Source organism: Mirounga angustirostris, unplaced genomic scaffold (genome assembly GCF_029215605.1).
Source record: "Mirounga angustirostris isolate CCGP_5_RB_7025 unplaced genomic scaffold, mMirAng1.0.hap1 SCAF_8, whole genome shotgun sequence".
Classification (NCBI taxonomy): domain Eukaryota; kingdom Metazoa; phylum Chordata; class Mammalia; order Carnivora; family Phocidae; genus Mirounga; species Mirounga angustirostris.
In genome coordinates this window covers 102,638,010-102,663,558 of record NW_026991716.1, presented here as the reverse complement: position 1 = coordinate 102,663,558, position 25,549 = coordinate 102,638,010, and the positions used below count along the sequence as shown (strand labels likewise).

The following is a 25,549-nucleotide window of genomic DNA, read 5'->3' as shown; positions in this document are numbered from 1 at the left end:
GCACAGATCCTGTTGCTCAAACCCTAAATAATAAACCTTATAATAAGATTTTTGTTTGCTATTTCAGAAGTCAAGTTAAATCTTCTGGGGAAACAGATGTATTCTACATTACCATAGAGGAAGATATGTCCAATGTTTCTAGATTTTATGAATATTTTTCAAAAGGCTTTTCCAACAATAATTATAGATAGCATAGAGAACAAACATATCTCTAAAGGTAGTTCTTTCTCAAAGCAATTGGGCTTTAAAGCTCTTTTTAAATTAGGGTTTTATAGTGCCCTTGGCTTAAATAAATCCAAATGAGCTTTTTGTGTTAACTGCCTTGTAAATGTTTCATTTGGACATAAGTCTATTGATGGAATTAATTTGATTACACAATGTATGAAGAACAACCTTTGTTTTTTTATTTTTCTAACTTAAAAGAACCTGGACTAAGAAAAGAAAAAATATGGAAGCGATTCATTGCCAGGACTAAACTACTCTATTGTTCCCTTTCTACTCACCTTAAACTCCACATCTTCAGTGTATCTCCCTAGTTCTGCAGTCATTAGTGGCGATGCGATGTGGCTGAATATTTTGTGAGAATATGGGTTAAGAGGGCTTACATCTCACATCATATTATAAAGGAGTGTTAGGATCCTCTCTAAATACCCAGCCTGCTTGTCTCCTCACCACTCTCAAAGACTCTTAGAAAAATCCCCTCCATACTAATGAGCAGTTCAAGCCTGGCCTTTGGCTTACAAACTCCACTCAGGAAAAGAAAGGACAAGTAGCCCACAGGAATGATTATTATTCAGACAATCCCTCTTGAAGGGCTTGCCACACATAGGTAGGATGCTTTATCTTAGGGACTAAACTTTTTGTAAACAAAATTAAATTAATTTTGTAATTTTTGTCCTCATTTCTAAATGGCTTTAAACTGAGTAGGACATCATAAAGAAGGGACAGTGGGTTGGAAGAGGGCGGAGTTGGGGGGAGAGTTATATTGGAAAAGCAGATTGATAAATGTGCCTTCATATTGTGGTACTAATACCCAAAAACTAATAGGATGGGTTGAGAAAACACAACATAAAATTTCCACAAAGAGGAACTTGACATAATTCTATAAAAATCTTTATCATATGCATTCTACAAGACAACCTTAGCCTGGTCTGTTAAAAATGTCAATGTCATGGAAAAAAGGCTTAGTTTTGCTTCTTGTCTTCAATACAGTAAAGGAGACTGAAGTAATATGACAGCTCAGTACAATATGGGATCCTTGATTAAATTTGCATCAGTAGAGAAAAGCTCTATAAATTTCACTATTGGAATAATTTGTAAACTTGAATACAGGCTGTGTAATAATACTCCATTGGGTTAAATTTCTTGGGTGTGATAATGCAGTTGTCTTTGATCTTGGGAAATATATACTAAATTAGAGGTCATTAGTCCTGATATCTGCAACTTATTTTGAGATGGTTCAGACAAAGAAAATGTGTGGTGTATGTGTGTGCATGTGCATGTGAGTGCACATGTTTGGTGCTGAGTTAGGGGTTTTCTCTTTCAGACATTTATTTTACACTAAGTGATGTTCTGTGTGTTTTGCTTCTTGCTTTTTTTTCTTTAGGATGCATGCTCATTTGTGACTTACTAGTTTTTATTTTTTCCTTGTATCCGTTCTGCTACATGGGCTACTTGGGACTAGTTTTTTTTAAAGATTTTATTTATTTATTTGACAGAGACACAGCGAGAGCAGGAACATAAGCAGGGGGAGTGGGAGAGGGGGAAGCAGGTTTCCCACGGAGCAGGGAACCCGATGCGGGGCTCTATCCCAGGACTCTGGGATCATGACCTGAGCCGAAGGCAGACGCTTAACGACTGAGCCACCCAGGCACCCCTACTTGGGACTAGTTCTTGAATTGAGTTCTATAAACCTATAGTTTATTTTTAAACTGTTTCTTTTCTTACACTGCAATGATTAAGCCTGTAATCTAGGCTGCAAAAATACATGTTATTATTACCGATAGAATAGGTAAGAAAATATGGAGGGATTTGTGCAATTTAATCACCTCTAAAAGAAAAAGTTTTTTGTTTTAAAGATTTTATTTATTTATTTGAGAGAGAGAGAATACAAGCAGGGAGGAGGGGCACAGGGAGAGAGAGAAGCAAGCTCCCAACTGAGTAGGGACCCTGATGTGGGACTCGATTCTGAAGGCAGACACTTAACTGACTGAGCCACCCACGTGCCCCTAAAAGAAAGTGTTTTTAAAATTGAAGTATAATTAATATGTTAATTAGTTACAGGTATACAAACATATTGATTTGACAATTCTATACATTATTCATTGCTCACACAAGTGTAGTTACCGTCTGTTACCATACAGTGTTTTTATATTACTGACTGTATTCCCTTTACTGTACTTTACATCTCTAGGGCTTATTTATAAGTGTAAGTTTGTACCTCTTAATCCCCTTTATTTTGCCCACCCGCCTAATACTCTACCCTGTGGCAGCAACCAGCTTGTTCTCTGTATTAAAAATCTGTTTTTTTTTCTTCTTAAGATTTTACTTATTTATTTTAGAGATATAGCACGAGAGCATGTGTGTGAGTGGGGCAAGGGAGAGAGGAAGAAGAGAATCTCAAGCAGACCCCACACTCAGCGCAGAGCCCAACGTGGGGCTCCATCTCATGACCCTGAGATCGCAATCAGGGTTGCGAAATCAAGAGTTGGTAGCTCACCCCACTGAGCCACCCAGGCGCCCCAAGAGTCTGTTTTTGTGTGTGTGTTCATTCATTTGTTTTGTTTTTTATTTTTTTAAATTATTTTTTAAGATTTTATTTTTTTAAGGGATCTCTGCACCCAATGTGGGGCTCGAACCCACAACCCCGAGATCAAGAGTCGCATGCTCTACCAGCTGAACCAGCCAGGTGCGCCCATTTGTTTTGTTTTGTTTTGTTTTAATTTTTATTTATTTATTTTTTTAAAGATTTTATTTTATTTATTTGACAGAGAGAAACACAGCGAGAGAGGGAGCACAAGCAGGGGGGAGTGAGAGAGGGAGAAGCAGGCTTCCCGCCGAGCAGGGAGCCTGATGTGGGGCTAGATCCCAGGACCCGGGGATCATGACCTGAGCCGAAAGCAGACGCTTAACCACTGAGCCACCCAGGCGCCCCTGTTTTGTTTTTTAGATTGCACATTTAAGTGAAATCATATGGTAATTGTCTTCTTTTGTCGGACTTATGTTGCTTACTGTAATACCCATTAGGTCCCTTTGTGTCACAAATGGCAAGATCTCATTTGTTTTTTTGTTTTTTGTTTTAATTTTTTTATTATTATGTTGTGTTAATCACCATACATTACATCATTAGTTTTTGATGTAGTGTTCCATGATTCATTGTTTGAGTACAACACCCAGTGCTCCATGCAGTATGTGCCCTCTTTAATACCCATCACCAGGCTAACAATCCCCCCACCCCCATCCCCTCTAGAACCCTCAGTTTGTTTCTCATATCTCATTTGTTTTTATGGCTGAGTAAAATTCCATTTTGTGTATGTATCACATCTTATTTATCCATTCATCTATCATGGACACTTGGGTTGCTTCTGTATGTTGGCTGTTGTAAATAATGATGCGATATACATAGGGGTACATATATCTTTTTGAATTTGTGTTTTTGTTTTCTTCAGGTAGATACCCAGTAGTGGAATTAAAAGATTGTATGATAGTTCTGTTTTTCATTTTTTTTAATTTTTAATTTAAAAAAATTAATTTAATTTAAATTCAATTTAATTAACATATAGTATATTACTAGTTTCAGAGGTAGAATTTAGTGATTTATCAGTTGCATATAACACCCAGAGCTCATTCCATCAAGTACCCTCCTTAATGCCCATCACCCAGTTACCTCATCCCCCTCCAACCTCCTATTTTTAAATTTTTAAGGAACCTCTATACTGTTTTCCACAGTGGCTGCACCAATTTCTATTCCTACCAACAGTGCACAAAGATTCCTTTTCCACATCCTCACCAACACTTATTTCTTGTCTTTTTAATACTAGTCATTCTGACTCGATATCTCATAGTGGTTTGATTATTTCCATTTTCCTGGTGATTAGTGATGTTGAGCATCTTTTCCTGTGTCTACTGGGCATCTGTATGTCTTATTTGGAGAAATGTCTATTCAGGTCCTCTGCTCATTTTTTAATTGGATTGTTCGTTTGTTGTTGTTGTTGTTGTTGTTGTTGCTGAATTGTATGAATTCTTTATATATTTTGGTTATTAACCCCTTATGGGATATGTCATTTGCAAATATCTTCTCCCAGTCACTGGATTGCCTTTTCGTTTTATGGTTTCCTTTGCTGTGCAAAAGTTGTTAATTTTGGTGTAATCCCAATAGTTTATTTTTGCTTTTGTTTCCCTTACCTAAGGAGACATATCTATAAATACATTGCTAAGGTCAATGTCCAAGAGATTACTGCCTGTTTTCTTTTAGGAGTGTTATGGTTTCAGTCTTATATTTAACTCTTTAATCCATTTTGAGTTTATTTTTGTATATGGTGTAAGAAAGTGGTCTCATTTCATTCTTTTACATATGGCTGTCCAGCTTTCCTGGTGCCATTTATTGAAGAAACTGTCTTTTCCCTTTGTATATTCTTGCCTCCTTTGTCTTGTACTAATTGATCATATAGGTATGGGTTTATTTCTTGGCTCTCTCTCCTGTACCATTATTCTGTGTGTCTGTTTTTGTGCCAGTACCATACTAGTTTGATTATTGTAGCTTTGAGTGTATCATGAAATTTGGGATTGTGATACCTCCAACTTTGTTCTTCATTCTCAAGATTGCCCCGGCTATTTGGGATCTTTTGCTGTTCTTTACAAATTTTAGTAGTATTTGTTCTGATTCTGTGAAAATACTTACTGGTATTTTGATAGGGGTTGCATTGAATCTGTGGATTGTTTTGGGTACGATGGACATTTTAATGATAATCTTCCAGTCTATGAGCATAGTATACCTTCCCATTTGTATCATCTTCATTTCTATTCATCAGTGTCTTACAGTTTTCAGAGTATAGGTCTTTTACCTCCTTGGTTAAATTTACTCCTAGATATTTTATTCCTGTTGGCACAATTGTAAATGGGCTTCTTTTCTTAATTTCTGTTTCAGCTATTTCATTTTTAGTATGTAGAAATGCAACAGATATTTGTGTATTAATTTTGGAGCTGACAGCTTTACTGAATGCATATATTTGTTCTAATAAGTTTTTGGTGGAGTCTCTAGGGCTTTCTATATATAGTATGTCATCTGCAGATAGTGACAGTTTTATTTCTTCCTTATCATTTGGGATTCCTTTTAGTTCTTTTTCTCATCTGATTGCTGTGACTAGGGCTTCTAGTACTATGTTGAATAAAAGCAGTGAGAGTGGACATCCATGTCTTGTTACTGATCTTGGAGGAAAAGTTTTCAGTTTTTCACCACTGAGTATGATGTTAGCTGTAGATGTCATATGTGGCCTTTATTCTATTGAGGTATATTCCCTCTAAGCCTGGTTTGTTGAGAGTTTGTTTTTTTTTTTTTTTAAATCATGAATGGGTGTTAAATTTTGTTAAATGCTTTTTCTGCATCAGTTGAGATGCATCTATTGAGATTTTTATCCTTCTTCATGTTAATATGATATATAACATTGATTTTGCAAATACTGAACCACTCTTACATCCCTGGAATAAATCCCACTTGATCATGGTGTATGATTTTTTTTTTTTTTTTAGTGTATTGTTGAATTTGATTTGCTAATACTTTCTTGAGGATATTTGTATCTGTGTTCATCAGAGATATTAGCCTGTAGTTCTCTTCTTTTGTAGTGTCTGTCTGGTGTTGCTATCAGAATAATGCAGTCTTCTTAGAATAAATTTGGAACTTTTCTGTCCTTTTCTATTTTTTTGGAATAGTTTGAGAAGAATAGATATTAACTCTTCCGTAAATGTTTGGTAGAATTTACCTCTGAAGCCATTTGGTCCTGGACTTTTGTTTGTTGGGAATTTTTTAATTACCAAGTCAATTTTGTTAAAAGTAATTGGTCTGTTCAGATTTTCTATTTCTCCCTGATTTGGTTTCAGAAGATTGTATGTTTCTAGGAATTTATCTATTTCTTCTAGATTGTCCAATTTCTTGGCATATAGTTTTTTTTATAATATTCTTTTACCATCCTTTGTATTTCTGTGCTGTCAGTTTCCTGTTTTGTATCTATTTATTTATCTATTTATCTTTTTTTCTTGATGAGGCTGGCCACGGGTTTATCAATTTTGTTGATCTTTTTGAAGAACTGGCTCTTGGTTTCATTGATCTTTTCAATTGTTTTTTTAGTCTCTATTTCATTTATTTCTGATCTAATCTTTATTATTTCCCTACTTTCTACTACCTTTGGGCTTTGTTTTTCTTCTTTTTCTTGCTACCTCAGGTGTAAGGTTAGGTTATTTATTTGAGATTTGTTTCTTGAGGTAGGCTTCAAGTTTATGTTAGAACTTCTTAGAACTGCTTTTGCTGCATCCCAAAGATTTTGGACCATTGTGTTTTCATTTTCATCTGTTTCCGTGTACTTTTGGTCTCCTCTTTGATTTGTTGGTTGACCCGTTGGTTGTTTAGTAGCATGTTGTTTAGCCTTCGTGTGTTTGTGTTCTTTCCAGGTTTTTTTTTGTTTTGTTTTGTTTTTGGTAATTGATTTCTAGTTTCATACTTTTGTGGTTGGAAAAGATGCTTGATATGATTTCAGTCTTCTTAAATTTATTGAAGCTTGTTTTGTTGCCTAACGTGGAGAATATTCCATGCACACTTGAAAAGAATGTGTATTCTGCTATTTGGGTATGGAAAGTTCTGTATGTATCTGTTAGGTCCATCTGGTGTAATGTATTATTTAAAGCAGTTTCCTTATTGATTTTCTGTCTAGATGATCTATCCATTGATGTAAATATACCATCCCTTACTATTATTTTATTGCTGTCAATTTCTCCTTTTATGTCTGTTGTTTTCTATTTAGGTGCTCCTATCTTGGGTCCATAGACATTTACAATTGTCATATCCTCTTGTTAGATTGATCCCTTTATCATTATGTAGTGCCTCTCTTTGTCTCTGGCTTACAGTCTTTGTCTTAAAGTCTATTTTGTCTGATACAAATATTACCACCCTGACTTTTGTGGGGTTTTTTGTGTTGGGGTTTTTTTGCTTCCATTTTTCTATCCCTTCACTTTTAGTCTGTTTGTTTCTTCAGGTCTGAAATAAGTCTCTTGTAGGCAGCATATAGCTGGGTCCTTTTTTTTTTTTTTTTAATCCATTCAGTCACCCTGTGTCTTTTGGAGCATTTCCTCTATTTACATTTAACCTTGCTGGGTAGAGTATTCTTGGTTGCAGGTTTTTCTCTTTCAGTACTTTGAATATCCTACTCCTCCCTGGCCTGCAAATGAATATCCTACTCCTTCCTGGCCTGCAAAATTTCTGCTGAAAAATCAACTGGTAGCCTTATGAGGTTTCTCTTGTATGTAATTGTTATCTTTTATTGCTTTAAAATTCTCTCTTTATCATTATAGCTTGCCATTTTAATTATTATGTGTCTTTGAGTGGACCTCCTTGGGTTCAACTTGTTAGGGACTGTCTGTACTTCCTGGACCTGAATGTCTGTTTCCTTCCCCAGATTAGGGAAATTTTCAGCTACTGTTTCTTTAAATAAGTTTTTTGCCCCTTTCTTTCTCTTTTCTCCTTTTGGGATCCCTGTCAAGTGAATGCTACTATGCTTGATGTTGTCACTGAGTTGCTTTAACCTGTTTTCATTCTTTATTATTTTTTTTTTGTTTTTGCTCTTCAACTTGGTTGTTTCCCATACACTGTCTTCCAGAGTGTGGATCCGTTCTTGTGCTTCCTCTAGTCTGCTGTTCATTCTCCAGTGATTTTTTTCAGTTACTTAATTCTTCTTCTCTGACTGGTTCCTTTTTATATTTTCTATCTCTTTGTTGAAGTTCTCACTGAGACCCTCCACTCTTTTCTCAAGTCCACTGAGTATTTTATGACCATTACTTGGAATTCTTTATCAGTCATATTGCCTATCTCTATTTCACTTAGCTCTTTTACTGTGGTTTTGTCTCATTCTTTTATTTAGAAAGTATTCCTCTGTCTTCTCATTTTGTCTAACTCTCTGTGTTTGTTTCTATGTATTAGGGAGGTCAGCTTATGTCTCCTGGTCTTGAAAGTAGTGACTTTGTGTAAAAGAGGTCTGTGGTGTCCTGTAATGCAGTACCCGCTGGTACCAGAATGAGGTTTTCCACTGAGTGTCTCCTGTGTGGGCTGTGTGTCCTCTACTGTTGTGACTGAGCCGTGTTTGCCTGCAGCCCAGATGGCTTCACTGACCTGCTTTTCCTACTGTGGGCATATTGGGCAGGGTTTGGTCCCCACACAGTTGAAAGGCCTCTCTCAGGTTGCCTAGAGCTCATTGGTGGGTGAGGTTGGGGTCAGGCTATTTATCTACAGTTAGCCTCTCTGCCATAACTACAGGCATAGAGGTTAACAGGGCTTGCTCCCTGTGTGGGCAGCTAAGAGGCTCAGCTGCTGGATCTGCAGACATGCTGATGTGCTGGGTTCCATCTCCCCCTCTCCTCTGAGTAGGAGTAAAACTTTAGGGTGGCACATGTCCCTGCTAGGGCTGCTTGTAGGGAGTGATGGGGCAGAAGCTACTTTGGAGGATGCCTGCTGAGGTGGGTTCCCAGGGAACGCAGTGCTAACAACATCGATGGAGAGTGTTAGTCTGGCTCCAGCAAGTGTCAGTTATCTAGGCTGGGGGAGGGGAAGAGAAATGGTGCCTGTCAGCACTATTATTCCTGGAGAAATCTGAACATCCCTGCCCCTCCAGTGCCTGTTCGGAGATTAGTAAATAAACCTTCATGTATAGGATAGGTGCTGTGTCTCTGGTTGAGTTAGTTATTATACTGGCTCTTTAAGGATGGGGACCCAGTTTCCTATTGCCCTTCAGCTCTCCTGGAGTTAAGCCCGCTGATTTTTTTTTCTTTTTTCTTTTTTTTCTAAGATTTTATTCATTTATTAGAGAGCAGGAGGGAGAGGGAGAGAGAATCTGAAGCAGACTGTGCTGAGCGCAGAGCCTGATGCAAGGCTTGATCCCATAACCACGAGATCATGATCTGTGTCAAAGCCAAGAGTCAGTCAGTGCTCAACCAACTGAGCCACGCTTAGCTCACTGAATTTTAAAACTCCCCAAGTTAAGGCTCATCGGTTTCAAAGCCAGGTGTTATAGGGACTTGTATTCCTAGTACGGGTCCCTAGTGCCTAGAGTGCCTGGTGTGGGGTCTGATCCTCTCGCTTCTTTGTGCTTGTGGTGTTCCTCCTGTTTGTGGTTAGTTTCACAGAGGGGTTTGGTTCTCAGCCACGCCTATGCCCCTCCTACCCTTTTCGATGTGGCTTCCTCTCTATGATTAGTTGTGGAAGGTCTGTTCTGCCAGTCTTCAGGTCATTTTCAGAGTTAGTTGCATATATGTAGTTGTTACATCAGAGTGTCCATGGGAGAAGGTGACCTCAAGATCCTGAGAAGAAGTCTTGAACACATTTTATTAACATGCCCTTATATAGCTAAGTATGCTAATAATATGCCAGCTTCAAAAGATGAACCATTTCACAGAAACATTAGATTCCCTAATAAGCCACATAGAGTTCATCGGTAATATTTGATAATTTGTGAAAATTTTACTTATACACCTGGTCTGGGAGTACTTTTGAATATAAATGGTGGCATAGAGCAATGGTCCGTGTTACTGCTCTGGAACAGATAGGATAGATGCTGCATGGCAGAGTTCAAGAATCCACTATTTTTGAGAAGTTTTCTTAAGGCTCGAAGTAGCTTTTTGGTGAGTAGCTCAGTTAGAAGAACTGAGTGTTTAATAATAAAAGCATATTCTTCGTTCGTTTAAAATGTACAGGATCTTTTTTCAATTAATCTGAGATTGCTCTTTTATTACTTCATAAGTTTCCTTGTGCTTCATATAGTGCTTATGTACTTGAGGGTAAATCCTTTCTCCCTCCCCCCCCCCCCTCCTGTTGGTACGTTTTCTGTCTCTGACATTGATAAGAAAGGGAAAGTGAACAAGTTTCCAGAATTTTCAAATAAGCAAAAAATCAAGATTGAGACTGGCAGGAAAACATTTGGAGGAGCAGTGAGGAGGAGGATCTGCTCACGGTTGCTGTGTGTCTGAGTCTGTCCTCAGTGAGACGTACTGGGAAGACTGGGACTGGCCTCACTAGTAACATTAGTAGTATTGTCTACGGCCAGTGGGGAGAAGGTGCTGACGGCTCCTGTGCTCTATGAGGATGATTCATCTCCCAATTATGGAGGAGTGTGAAGCCATCAGAAAGTAGTTGTCCATCTTCGTGCTCTCTCTACCTAAAACCTCAGTCTTCAGCTTTGCTCTCTTGGAGGACTTTTTCCTACTCTGAGCCAACACCAGTCTTTCCACCTGTGCTGGGGAATCCTGACCTTAGCCTTCTCCATGACTTCGGTTCCATAGTTGACCCTTCCTGGTTCACATTTTCAGTCCCTCTTTTAAAAAAAGCACTCTCCCTGGATTCTGCTGCCTCCTAGTTGTCCCTAGTTGTTTCTCTTACCCACAATTTCTTGGAGTTTTTTCTCTACTAGTGGACTGCCTCCATTCACTTACCATCCACTCACCCACTTTTGCCACTTATCCTCCAGCTCTTCCCGCCCCATTCTACCAAATGTGCTCTCAAAGACCTACTTCTGAGATTTAGGTTCTGAATGCAGGGGCTTTGAGTCCTCATTTTTCTTGATTTTTGTGCAGCCTTCGACAAGATCTACTGTCCATCCCTTGCTTCTTAGACCTTGGTCCTTCGTCTAAAGGTCCTCATCTCTCCAGGACGATGCCTCTGTCTGTGGGTCCTCATCCTCCCTGCCACCCCTGAACCTGTCCAAGGCCTGGTCCTCAGTCTTTTTCACTCTTTCTCAGTAGTTTCTTCCCTCTGGATCCCATTCAGCCCAACAGCTACAAGTACCTCTGCAGTGTGAGCATGTCTACCCTTCCAGCTCTGGAACCCATTTTTCCCTTCACAGAGTCCTGTGCTTTTTCCATCTCTGTGCCTTCTGCTCTTACTGAGCCTTTGGCCCAGGATTCTCTCTCTATAGCTTCCCGCTTAAAATTCTCACTAAATGAAGAGATCCTGGTTAAGATAAAGTAAGCATTTCACTCAGAATAAGGGGAAACTCCTACATTACCATTGTCACTCCCACCCCTTGCAAAGACTCATTTTGTATTCTCCTTTGTATAACTTACTGAAATTTTACTTTGACTAATGGAGTAAATATTTCTTTAAGGTTGTCTCTACCAAGCAGCATGAGAGCAAATACCATATATGTGCATTCAGTTCACAGTTGTGTTTACTGTGCCAGTTATAGGTCTTGGCACATAGCAGGTGTGCAATATATTTTTGCTGAAGGGAAGAATAAATGAAGTAGGAATTGACCGTTAAAGATTTGCCAGTATGTTATCAAATTTTAACTAGGTAATTGGATTTTTAAAAATTTTCTCAAGGGGCGCCTGGGTGGCTCAGTCGTTAAGCGTCTGCCTTCGGCTCAGGTCATGATCCCGGGGTCCTGGGATCGAGCCCCACATCAGGCTCCCTGCTCTGCGGGGAAGCCTGCTTCTCCCTCTCCCACTCCCCCTGCTTGTGTTCCCTCTATCGCTGTGTCTCTCTCTGTCAAATAAATAAAAAATCTTAAAAAAATAAAAATAAAAATTTTCTCAAAATACATGTTCTTTCTCGTAAGTAAAATGATTAACATTCAATATTCTTTAAAAAATTTAAGAATGACTTTTATAAATGTTTTATTTCAGTGGGTGATTTTTAAGGAAATTTTCAGGGTATCTGTTGGTAATTAATGAATGTTTCTTTAATTTTCCCTTTCAGTTTGATTGTTAGGTTTTTCTAAAATGAAAGCATTTTGAGTATTGATTATTATTTTAGCATAATTAATGTTAATCTTTTAAAAAGGTTTAATGTTTTCTAACTGTAATAGTAACATATATTCATTATTGAAGGTTCAGAAATACTGAATATCTCCAATTAAAATTTGGTTTATTTCTTTACATACCTTTAATATGTATCTGCACACACATACACATATTTTTCCCTCTATAAGATTGGATCTTATTGATACAGCATTATGGTCTCTTACAGGCTTTTTCTTATATTATGAAATATTCTTCTAAATAAGATGTGCATTTTAATGGCTTCACGATACTACATTGTATGAATTTACCATCATTTATTCAATGATTCTGTTACTTTAACAGTGTTAAAACTGTTGGTATAGGGCGCCTGGGTGGCTCAGTTGGTTAAGCGACTGCCTTCGGCTCAGGTCATGATCCTGGAGTCCCGGGATCGAGTCCCGCATCGGGCTCCCTGCTCAGCGGGGAGTCTGCTTCTCCCTCTGACCTTCCTCCTTCTCATGCTCTCTGTCTCTCATTCTCTCTCTCTCAAATAAATAAATAAAATCTTTAAAAAAAAAAGCTGTTGGTATAACATGCAACAATTTAGCTTAACATTTTAAGCTAATATACACACACTTTTCAATGAAAGTACTTTATTACTAAATGAGTTAGATTTTAGTGGGAACATATTTATATATTGCCAATGTATTAGTTCAGTCTGCCATGACAAAGAACCATAAACCTTCCCACTGTATCTTCACATGGCTGAAAGAGAAAGGAAGCAATCTCTCCAGTGTCTCTTATGAAGGCACTGATCCCATCATGAGGACACCACCCTCACAATCTTGTCTAAATTTAATTATGTCCCAAAGGCCCCATCTCCAAATACCGTCATAATGGCAGCTCAGGCTTCAGTAGATGAATTTTGTTCGGGGAGGGAGATGGACACAATTCGGTCCATAGCAGTCAACAATGAGAACTATTTCAGAAACAATTTGTTGTTCCCTAAGTAGCATTTTAAAAACTAGGACATAGAATTGTTTTTATTTTATCCATGGGTAAGATTATCTGAAAATCTTCATAGAAAAAGTAAAAATTCTAACTATTCCTTATTCATCATGGAATATATAGTTAAATTATGCATTATTGGCATAAAATGGCACTGTGAAATTACATGAAATTGCTGAAATGATTGTACTGTCCCATTCTCTGAATGTTCATAGTTCCAGAAAAACTGCAGGTGGCTCTTAATGTCTTTTAAAATAGTTTATGAAAAGAGACATTAGAGACTTTCCTTTTCCTGTGTGGAAAATAATAGCCAATTTTATGGGTGATTATTATCACTTACCGAAGTTTCTTCTAAAATTAGTCTCATTCTGTCCATAAATGATACAACTAATAAAAACGGTTTACCATCTTATAGTGCTTTATATTTTTTGAAAAATCTTTGTATAACATCATTTTTTAAATGTCAGTGATAGATTGATCTTATAACAATGTCACTAGAATAGAATAAATATCTCTATTTAATATTTGAGAAACTTGAAGCTTGGAGAAATTAAGTTATCTTACCTAGGGTCAAAAATCCAGTTTGGATCAGTTCTATTACTTCAAGTCATATCTTCTCTGTGTTCAAAGAATCTACAACATTTCTGTTTCTTTGGTCTGAGAAATAGTAATTAATCAGAGAAAAATACTTTAAAATGGTTACCTTTGTAATTATGTAGGAAAGTGAACAGTTAGAGGATACTACATCTTGTTAATGTTAACTCGAAAATTCATATATAGCATTCTCATTTAAAAATAGTATCATTAAATAGTGGTATATTTTAAATGGTCATTTAAGAGCACTATTGGGGCCCCTGGGTGGCTCAGTCACTTAAGCGTCTGCCTTTGGCTCAGGTCATGATCCCAGGGTCCTGGGACCGAGCCCCGCACTGGGCTCCCTGCTCAGCAGGAAGCTTGCTTCTCCCTCTCCCCCTCTTGTGTTCTCTCTCTCTCTTTCAAATAAATAAATAAAATCTTTTTAGAAAAATAAAAGCACTATCGGGGCACCTGGGTGGCTCAGTCGGTTAAGTGTCTGCCTTTGGCTCATGTCATGATCTCGGTCCTGGGATCGAGCCCCACATCGGGCTCCCTGCTTAGCAGGGAGCCTGCTTCTCCTTCTCACTCTCCCTCTGTGCTCTCCCTCTCTCTCTCAAATAAATACATGAAATCTTTAAAAAAAATAAAATAAAAGCACTATTAATTTGTTATTATGCTTGGCATCCTTTTATTGTTCCATTTTAAGTTTTTAGAAACTTTATTTTAACATTGTTGTCCTGAAGATACTGTTATATGGCCAGTAGAATATTGTATTTCTTTTATATAATATAGCTTCAGAATCAAATAATTGGTTTTCTTAATGTGTGAGTTGTTGTGGTCGGAACCCTGGACTATTTGAGACTAAACAAAGCTACTGCAAATTCAGATATTTTTTATTTTTGGCTGATAAGATGGCATGTGTATATCATCAGAACAGGAGTCAGTAGTAAGGTCTCTTTTTTCCAACTCCTCAACTTTGCTGTTGTAGTGGGAAAGCAACTGTAGGCTATCCACATGCAAAGGGGAATAGCTGTGCTCCAATAAAACTATTTACAGAGACAGACAACAGCCACATTGGGCCTGCAGGTCCCAGTTTGCTGACCCCTGGACTAGAATATCAAGTGAAATAGAGCTCTTCACCATACTATTTCCCTGTTATTTGTTAGCTGTTTTATTTACTTAAATTCTATTCTTTTTAACTTAATGCTTTCATTTTGTATGCTACTGTGCTTTTATATCGTCAGCTATTTTTCTAGGCTCTCTAACAGACTCGCACAGCTTTCCGACACTGTTGTCAAGACCCCCAAATTTAATCAATTGAACGTTTACTGAGTTTCAGGACTGAGTGGTGGTAAGGAAATGGAGGTACTGGATTTAAAGAAAGACAGACTCCCATGGATTTGGGTGGTCTTGGAAGACTTATTAAAGGATACAGGACTTGAGGTGACCCTTCAAAGACTGCAAGGAAATGAAGTATTAGAAAAAAGAGAAGAGTATTTAGAGGCACCTGGGTGGCTCAGTCAGTTAAGCATCTGCCTCCGGTTCAGGTCATGATCCCGGGGTCCTGGGATCGTGCCCTGCATTGGGCTCCCTGCTCAGCAGGAAGCCTGCTTCTCCCTCTTCCTCCCTCCCTGCTTGTGCTCTCACTCTCTCTCTCACTTTCTATAAATAAATAAATAAATAAATAAATAAATAAATAAATAAATAAATAAATAAAATCTTTTTTTAAAAGAAGTTTATTATATTTTTAGAAGATTTTATTTATTCATTTGACAGAGCACACAAGCAGGGGGGAGTGGTAGGCTGAGGGAGTCTCATCCCCAGTTTCATCCCCAGTTATGTGGAATCCCACCAAGAGTGGTCCTTTTCAAGATCATTTCCTGGGATAAAATGAGGAAAGTGTGACTTGTTTTTCTCTAGGGATTCCTTCTCTTTGCATTATCTCTTTTCCTTCCACGTGCTTCATATGATAGATAAGGGATGCACACAGACTGCCCTGGGAAGGTCTGAGACCTGTGGCCTGTAGCTCTCTAGCAAATGGACTTCTTTCCAGCTGGTTGGTGTGTTTTTCCCTAGTGCCTCTTCTAGCCTTTTCTGGGCATCCACATGCTAGGCAGGTATGACCCTGGGGGAGGGTTGTAGGAGACCACCAACTTTCTTGGGTTATAAGCTACCTTTAAGCTTAAATGTGTAAATGAAAGGAGTCTTCCATGGGGATCTTTGCTAGCTCATTAGGGACATAACCTGAGATTTGGAATTAGAGTTATTTAAAAAAGAGAGAGAGAGAGAAACTATAAATAAGCATTTATTTCCCTCTGTTGCACATATTTTCCTTTGGAGGTAGCTAGCAGGAGAAGTAGCTTGCAAGAATAATGGGGTCTTGCCATCTCTCAGTCTTTTCGCCTTTGTTATGATTACATCTCACAAAATAGAGCAGACCAAGTGAATATATGGTAGGGAATTGATTCTGGAAGACAGGGCCCTGTGTGGAAAGAGTGAAGCCCCTGCAGTGGGGTAAGTCTCCAACATTTCTAAAGCCAGAATAAGATCACATTAAAATGAGCAAAGCTCCAGGACACTGATTTTTAGCTTCTGGATAGTTGGATTGTATAGTGTTCATTTCTTTTTACTTCAGAAGAAAGTGGGTGCATCTCTAAGCCTTAAGTAATAGTCATGAATATTGTACTATTTGACTACAGTGGTATGATGGAGAGTATCAAAGAACATGCAAGAATGGGAGCATTACTATAAAGGGACTATGTTGTCATTTGGAATTAAGGTCGGGGAAATCTTAATGGAATCACTAAAATCCAAGGACTAAAATGAAAATAAAGACCTGTACCCAGGACACTCTGGCTCTAGGGACCTGGCTTGCCTGGAGACAGGAAAAATTAGGGAGTGAGTAAAACTACAGTGTTTGATTTGTGAGCAGAAAAGTATGAATTGGGTTTTGTAAGGAGACGACCAGGAACTTGAAGACAAGAGGATTAGCCTTAAAAACAGACCATAGGGGAATTAGAAAAGAAAATCTCTAAATTTAGAACCTACCAGACATTAAACAGTTGAAAGAGGCCTTTAGGAAGAGTTAGGGCCTAGATGCAAAGCGTCTCTTCCTCTGGGACACTTGTGTAGGGCAGATACTTACTCTGAGGCTTTTCTCCTGACCCTCACCCCCAAGCTAGACTGAGCCATATGGAAAACTCCTTTCTTCTAGGCCACGGGGCCTCCTTTGTCTCTTTTCTCCTCACTGTTTGATTTGTAGTGAAGTCTTCCAGTGCAACTTTTAAGGTTGGACTAAGGTAAAACTAGCTAAGTAAATCAATCTATGAATCCAAAACGATGCATGAAGCTTCAGTATTTAGTATTTACCATAGCCAATATTATGTGTGTTGAATAGTATCAGTTCAAATGAAGAATTAACTTCCAGTAAGAAAAGAACATGGTTTGCTGAATTTCTTCTCCCTTTTTCAAAATCGCAGGTAATATATGCTTTAAACACTAAAAATGATGAGCATGAATCTGCAATCCAAGCCCTCAAAGATGCTCATGAAGAAGAAATCCAACAGATTCTTGCAGAAACAAGAGAAAAAATACTGCAGTATAAAAGCAAAGTGACAGAGGAGTTAGACCTTAAGAGAAAGATTCAGGTTTTAGAAGCATCATTAGAAGATCACATAAAAATGAAGCAGCAGGCTTTGACAGAATTTGAAGCTTATAAGCACAGAGTTGAGGACATGCAACTTTGTGCAGAAGCCCAGCATGTCCAACGCATAGTAACCATGTCTAGAGAGGTTGAAGAGATTAGAAGGAAATTTGAGGAAAGATTACGGAGTTTTGGACAACTCCAGGTACAGTTCGAAAAAGACAAACGCTTGGCATTGGAAGATTTGCGAACTGCTCACAGACGGGAGATCCAAGAGCTGTTGAAGTCACAGCAGGATCACAGCGCCTCGGTCAGTAAAGGGCAGGAGAAGGCAGAGGAGCTGCACAGGATGGAGGTGGAGACTTTAAACCAAACACTGGAAGAGCTAAGACTTGAACAGAAAAAGCTCATTGAGGATTATGAAGGCAAGTTGAATAAAGCTCAGTCCTTTTATGAGCATGAGCTTGATACTTTGAAAAGGTCACAGTTTTTTACAGCAGAAAGCCTACAAGCTAGCAAAGAAAAGGAAGCTGATCTTAGAAAAGAATTTCAGGGACAAGAAGCAATTTTACGAAAAACCATAGGAAAATTAAAGACAGAGTTACAGATGGTACAGGATGAAGCTGGAAGTCTTCGTGACAAATGCCAAAAGCTTCAGATAGCACTTGTTACAGCAGAGAACAGCGTTCAGGTAAGTAAAGCATGTCACATTCAACATACAGATTTTTCCCCCCAGTTTTGTCTTTCTCTTTCCAATTAGACTACTGTAACTTTTTTTTTTCCATTTTGCTTTCTCCTACTTTTCCTTTGTGAGAAAATCCATAAAGGGGTAATTTTTACTACTCTGTAGTTATTATTTCCAACTCTAACTTCAGATATTAAAGGCCCATAAAGATAACTTAAAATCTTACTGATTATGAAAGGATTTTATTGAAATAACATGTTAATATTTTTCACAAGTGGCTTGGGAGAGTTAAAATATTGTTTTCTCCTTTACCTTCATTAATAATGATCTGCCCAGACAATGAACAAAAAATTGATTGCTTTATAAACCTGAATTAAATAGGCATATGGCACATGTTTGAAAAAAAAGCCACGAAATCCCTACAAATTTTGTTTTATTGGCATAGAAAATTTCAAGGCTGTTTTTAATATCTGTGCAGTATTGAGTGGATTAGAAGGGGCAGAATAGTCTTTCATGATTGAGTCATATGATTTATGAAGATAAGTTGTAAGTGTTATCAAAACAGATTTAAAAGTAGGTATTATTAACTGTGACTTTTGAATAAGAGAAAGTTGATGCTTGTAATTTAAGTGAATTAGCATCATTAGCTTAGCTAATTAATTAGCTCAGCATCATTCTTGCATTTTAATAATGGCTATTTGATCATTCTTAGGTTCTTCAGAAACAGCTTGATGATGCCAAGGAGGGAGAGATGGCCTTGTTGAGCAAGCACAAAGAAGTGGAGAGTGAGCTAGCCACAGCCAGAGAACATTTACAACAACAAGCTTCAGACCTTGTCCTCAAAGCTAGTATGTGCGACCACATTTCTTGGTATATTCCTCAGCTAAAACCAACAGTAAAATGTTAATTCAAGACAAAATTTGCTTTTTCTTCTCATACTTTAAAATTATTTAGACTCTAAACATGTTGAAGGACTCTAATTTCTTCTTAATCATAAGTTAGATAAGCAAATGATAACTTATTTTTAGGAATATATATTTATAGAAAAATTAAGAGATAGCAATAAATCATTCACTAAAAGAACAATAAAGCATTCTTTCTAAAAGGTTTTTTGTTCTTTAAAAACATATGTTTAAAAAAACCCATATGTTTTAAAGTATTTACATTACTAGAACTTTATGTGAATTACAATGTTTCATTTCATTTGGTTTATTAATAGGGGTCATTTTACACACTAAAGCTGAGTTGCCCATCCTGCTATGGCTGATGTGCTCATTTCATAGCCCATAATAGAGGAGGTGGTGACCCATGTCATATACCCAAGTGTTTATTGTGCCAGGTAAAGCCATTTGAACTCGTTCTCTGAGGATGTCATTTGATTGGCTCATCAGCGAATCCCATATAACCTTTCCCCTAAGTAGGAGTTTTTCAACTTTAATGTGTATGAAAATCACCCCAAAGGGCTTGTGCAACCACAGGTGCTGGGTTCCAGCTTCAGAGCTTCTGAGACAGTAGGTCCAGGATGTTCTTCATTGCCAGTGAGGGCTCCAGGTCTGCTGGTCCAGAGCACATTGAGAATCACTGCCCTAACACAAGCTTTCTGAGACCCTTTTTCTCATACTCATTGTTCATCTCTCTTTCTCTCTCATCGCCCCTTCCCTTTTTTGTTGTTGTCATTTAGTTTTTCTTTGATAACCTCGCTGTCCTTATCTGTCTCTTAATCCACCTTAGTTCTTTATCACATCTCTTGTCTAAAACAATTCAGTTTCAGCCAAATAGCTGCCTGCCGTATTTACTGCCTACATACAGATTTCTTTGTCTTTTATGAGAATTTGAAAAAAGAAGAGATTAGAAAAGAACAGATTACTCATTTTGGTGCCATAGTACTAGTCAGTACATCCTCTGTTTTACTCCCAAGGATATTATATACATCCCTGAGGAGTTGCTTCTCCTTCAACTTGTTTAGTTGGAAATCTTAAAAAAAAAAAAAATGATTCCTGGGTATTGGGGGCAACATCAGCAATATGAAAATGGAGTTCTTTTTTTTTTTTTAGGTTCTTTCAACTTTTTTTTTAACCATATGGTTTTTTAAATTTTATTATGTTAATCACCATACATTACATCATTAGTTTTTGTACATCATTAGTTTTTGATGTGGTGTTCCATGATTCATTGTTTGTGTATAACACCCAGTGCTCTGTTCAATACGTGCCCTCTTTAATACCCATCACCAGACTAACCCATTCCCCCCACCCCTCTCCCCTCTAGAACCCTCAGTTTGTTTCTCAGAGTCCATAGTCTCTCATGGTTCATTTCCCCCTCCGATATCCCCCCCTTGGGGAGGGTATGTGCTATGGTGAGCACTATGAAATGTGTAAGACTGTTGAATCACAGGCCTGTACTTCTGGAACAAATAATACATTATATGGGAAAAATGGACTTCTTTCTAGTTTAAATTATTCTACTTGGATAAGTATTCCCATGGTATTTCTATTTTATACAGATTTCTGAAGAAATCAAAGTACTATTTGTACATGCAGACTATTTCACTCAGATAGTAAGTACAACTGTGTCATTAAATATAAACTGTTTTATACCACAATGCAATAGATTTTAAAGTGAAGGTTTTCTTTTGGGGGCATAGGTCATATTGGAATGCTTCAAGCAACTCAAATGACCCAGGAGGTTACAATTAAAGATCTAGAATCAGAGAAATCAAGGGCCAATGAGAGATTATCTCAGCTTGAAGAAGAAAGAGCTTTTTTGCAAAGCAAAACTCAGAGTCTGGATGAAGAGCAGAAGCAGCAGATTTTGGAACTGGAGAAGGTAAAAAGCAGTGGAATCCCTGTCCTCTCTCCCCGCCACCAAAGAAAGGAAAAGAAAAAAAAGTTCAGTTTTCATCTTTTTCAAATTTGATTTAAAGTGTTTACTTCTTCACGGTAACAGTCTATCTCTTAATTCTAGTAAGTTTTTGTTTTTGAGGAAAAATGGTACATAGCTGTACTATCCCATATTGTGTATATGTTCAGAATATTACTAACAATTTATAATGTAGAAACTTAAGACATTTCAACCTATTTCAACCAGAAACTGAATAAACTTTTATTCCGGTGGAATGTACATTTGTGGTTAATCGTATATGTTTTTGTATTAATGAAATATATTATTGCATATACACCTAGGAAATTTCTATAAAACTAAAAAGAACAAGCATCAAGATCTGAAAATTCATACACCAACATATTGAATTTCTAGATTAAACAAATCAGACCTATCACTTGTAGAGTAATTGCTAAATATTTATTGCAATTTTTCAGATATTCACAATACTGAGTGGGAGTTTTGGATACTTCTTTTTCTTTCCCTCAAGAACCAAGCATATTCAAAACCTTGCCCCTTGCTCACCTCCCATTCACTCCTTACCCAAGTGTCGTGTGGTTTCTCTTAGCACCACTCCACAGAATCTATGTTTGTTCCAGCCTCCAGTGACATTCTGGTTGCTGGACTTGGTGAATCTTGTCCAACTGTGGTACTTAACTCCTCTCCGATTTACAGCGTCTCTGTTTTGGTGTTTCACATTCTCGCACGTTTTCCTCCTGTCTCCCCAGCCTTGAAGTCTTATTTCAGAGCCTCCTTCTTCAATCTGTTCCCTATCCTTGATGCTCCCCAGCATTTTCACCTCATTCTACAGGCTCATCCATTCTAGAAGCATAAAACTTGTTCAGTGATCGCTCCCAAATCTTACTCCTTTTTTCAACCGGTAGCACTAAAGTCCATCTAGTTTGGTAATTTCAGTCATTATTGACTGTTTCCTTAACGCTTTTATCTGTTACCAAGTCCTATTGGTTTCCTACTCCCTGTCTTCATACCCTTTCACAGATTCTAGATTTAGGTTTAGGTAATTGTGGCCTGGATTTCAGTTACAACTTCCTAAACACTCCCCCTGCCTCAGTCAACTCACCAGCCTACTGCCAACGTGATTGTTGTGAAAAATATGTCAATTATGTAATTGCAATGATTTCTCATTCCTATCATAATGAAATCCGGAGTCCTTGGCAGAAAAGACCCTTTCTCATCATTTGACTCCTGCCTCCTGCTGAGCCTTATCCCTCACCACTGTCAGCCTCGTATCTTCTGTTCTGTCCATACTGCTCAGCTGCATGGTCTTCCTGTCTTACCTGAACTTCACCACCGCAGACTACCACTCATCTTTCAAAATGCTGGAAATGGTTGTGAATTCAGGCTTTTGACATCAAATCTAGGTTTGAAATATTCTCATCTCTCATTTCCTGATGGGCTTGTGAGAATTAAATGAGAGAATGTGTCATCAGCAGCTCACATGTTTTTTCTTCTGGAAAGCTTTCCTTGATGTATATATGTATGTATGGGTGGGTGTGGGTGTCTCTCTCTCTCTCATACACACATCCTTTCCCACCCCATCCAGGTTCTCCCTCTCTCTCTTTCTCTCTCTCACACACACACACACCCCCTTTCCCACATTCCAGGTTAGACTCCTTTACTGTATACTCTTACAACACATGATGTACACTCCTTTCATAGAATTTATAAAATTATATTGCCACTGTCTTTTGCCTTTTTCCCATCATTAAACTGGGGCTGCTTAAAAGGCATATAACTGGCACTCAATAAAATTAGATTGAATAACATCATCTGAGTGGGTAAATTGGTAAGCCATTTTGTGTGCAGCTTTGACATACAGGAAGCCTTTCTCGTAAGCTCACAGATGTGCTAACTTGCACTTGGTTCTAACCTAATAATACTCTACTTTATCACTTGTGTTAAAAGTATTCATTTTGCCTGTGCTACCCTGTCATTTTCTGAGAACACCAATGATGTAATCTCATGCCCAAAGTGTAAATCCCGTAGTGCTCAGTTCATTCAAGTTTATGTATTTATTGAGTATTCAAAATACTAATATCAGTAATGAAAAAAGCAGGTACAGTTATTGATCTTTATTTGCTTTAATTTTAGAAAGTAAATGAAGCAAAGAAAACTCAGCAAGAATATTATGAGATGGAGCTGAAAAACCTGCAAAATAGATTGGAAGGGGAGGTAGCTCAATTAAATGAGGCTCATTCTAAGACTTTGGAAGAATTAGCTTGGAAGCACCACGTGGCAATTGAGGCTGTCCACAGTAATGCAACTAGGGATAAGAAAAAACTGCAAGTGGTGAGTACAAATTCAACGTAGCCTTGCATTGTTAAACTGGAGGGGTTTCTGTAATGATCCAGTGTGACCCATATTGTCGAGTAAATGAGTTGCTTCATTCTGATGGCTGCTCTCTCATAATCACTCTGTAAATCGTGATTCAAAGAGTAACATACTTAAAAACTGTTGACAAGAGATGTAGTTTGGTAAATTGATATGAAGCATTCCTACTTTGTGTAAGCCATAGTAGAAACACTCCCTTGATCTTGAGCTGTCTCTTCGTGAGACAGCATCTTAGATGTGCTCCTCAGGAAGCCTCAACTAGTTGAAGCACTTTCTCCGTAGATGTAGAAAAAGCAAGGTGTCTGACAGATGTGGGCCCTACACTGAGCTCTTTGCTTACTAGCTGCCTAATCTTGGCTCTCAAAAGCCACACCTCAAGCTCCTCATCTGACAGAGGAAGATAAAATCCATCTTGTAATGTTCCTGTGAGGGTTAAGTGAGATAAAGTGTTGAGAACTCATACATGTCCTAGCATATAGTGATAAATAAATGTTAATTATTGGGGCACCTGGGTGGCTCAGTCGGTTAAGTGTCTGCCTTCGGCTCAGGTCATGATCCCAGGATCCTGCGATCGAGTCCCATATCAGGCTCCCTGCTCAGTAGGGAGCCTGCTTCTCCATCTCCCTCTGCTGCTCTCCCTGCTTGTGCTCTCTCTCTCAAATAAATAAAACCTTTAAAAAAATAAATAAATGTTAGTTATTAGTATTTCTTACTGTGTGCCAGGCACTGCAGTGATGTTTTCCTTCTGTTTTATTTAATCCTCACAACACTCGCATAGGTTTAATTGCTATACCCTTCTTCCTGAAGGAGGGTAGATGATGGGGGATGGAGAGGTTCAACACTTGCACAAACACATGCAACTAGTAAGAATCAGTCAGGTCTTGAACTCAGGTCTCAGATATCAAATCCTAAGACATTTAACCACCACACATAGGCATGTATTCATGATGGTTGTTATATGTTTTATGTAATAGCATTTTACAGTTTACTAAGCATTCTTGTATATTCTTTATTACTTAAGACTTGGAGATTAATGTCGTTTTATTATATAGATGGTGAAATAGGTTTAGTAAACCTAAATGATTTATTCAGTACCACTAACCTAGTAAATAGTAGAGGCTGTATCTGAATTGAGACCTTTGCCTCTATGTCTCTTCCTTTTGTGAAAACTAGTTGGAAAAAATATTCAACACCTGAACTTAATTAAAAATTCAAATAAAACTTCCAGTTAGAATGTTATTTCTATCTAAACTTACTATTTTATGTTTATGTAGCTGGAGACAAAACTTAATGACATGTTATTTCTCAAAATTGTGGTTGTTGGTTTCTCTGTGCCAGCTCACTATTCCAGAACAAATTTGTACAGCTTTAATTATGTGGTACATGTGCATGCTTACTGACTATACGTATGTGCCAAGAGCTCAGGGATTTAGAGGGAAGTATTTAGTGGTAACTGCTGCTTCAGTTAGCTCTTCCATAGCTATTTTTTGTTACTATTTTTTTCATTTCTACATCCCTTATTCACCTTAGCCTTTTCCTCTCTTTTCGTAGTATTTAACTTGCAGGTGTTCTGCCTTTTGTCTCTCTTTATTCCTCTGTATTCAGTTCTAAGTACTAGAATCTTAGACTAGAATCTAAGTACTAGAACCACCCAGGTGCCCCAATAATTAAATTTATTTATCACTATATGCTAGGACATGTATGAGTTCTCAACACTTTATCTCACTTAACCCTCACAGGAACATTACAAGATGGATTTTATCTTCCTCTGTCAGATGAGGAGCTTGAGGTGTGGCTTTTGAGAGCCAAGATTAGGCAGCTAGTAAGCAAAGAGCTCAGTGTAGGGCCCACATCTGTCAGACACCTGTATTAAGTTCTAAGTCCTAGAATCAAGGCATCTTTCATCAATATCATTTTTGCCTCCTTACTTCCCTCCTAATTATCCCCCTGCCTGTTGAATTTCAATTTCTGAGCCACCTAAAAATCTGCTTTACGCTATTTACATTTCTTGCAATCTTTCTTTAAAATGTGCTTGCTATAAAACAGATGACATGAATTTCCTGTGTGTGAACATAGTCAAAACTCATGATAGCTTTATCTGTACCCTTCTCTTTTCTCAAAATAACTTATCACTTGCTGCTTCATTCCTCTCTTGCCTAGCTAGCTCATGTCTGAGCCTAAGCTCAAACCACCCTCCTTTTAGAAGTCTTTCTCCAATGTCAAATTATCTTTTTTTTTTTTAAGATTTTATTTATTTATTTGACAGAGGGAGAGAGACAGCTAGAGAGGGAACACAAGCAGGGGGAGTGGGAGAGGGAGAAGCAGGCTTCCTGATGTGGGGCTGGATCCCAGGACCCTGGGATCATGAAGTGAGCTAGAGGCAGATGCTTAATGACTGAGCCACCCAGGTGCCCCTGAAATTATCTTTTAAA

The 25,549-nt window shown here is 38.0% G+C and overlaps 1 protein-coding gene across 3 annotated transcripts in view; it reads left to right on the top strand.

Annotated features, from left to right (window-relative positions):
* Nucleotides 1-25,549, top strand: part of FAM184A (family with sequence similarity 184 member A) — a 112,400-nt gene that overhangs the window by 27,966 nt on the left and 58,885 nt on the right. For all 3 annotated transcript variants that reach the window (XM_054505525.2, XM_045865399.3, XM_064598054.1), the window contains exons 2-5: nucleotides 17,037-17,891; nucleotides 18,598-18,733; nucleotides 20,530-20,711; nucleotides 22,878-23,075. In XM_054505525.2, the coding sequence (XP_054361500.2) occupies nucleotides 17,037-17,891; nucleotides 18,598-18,733; nucleotides 20,530-20,711; nucleotides 22,878-23,075 (1,371 nt within the window). The remainder of the gene's footprint in view (nucleotides 1-17,036; nucleotides 17,892-18,597; nucleotides 18,734-20,529; nucleotides 20,712-22,877; nucleotides 23,076-25,549) is intronic.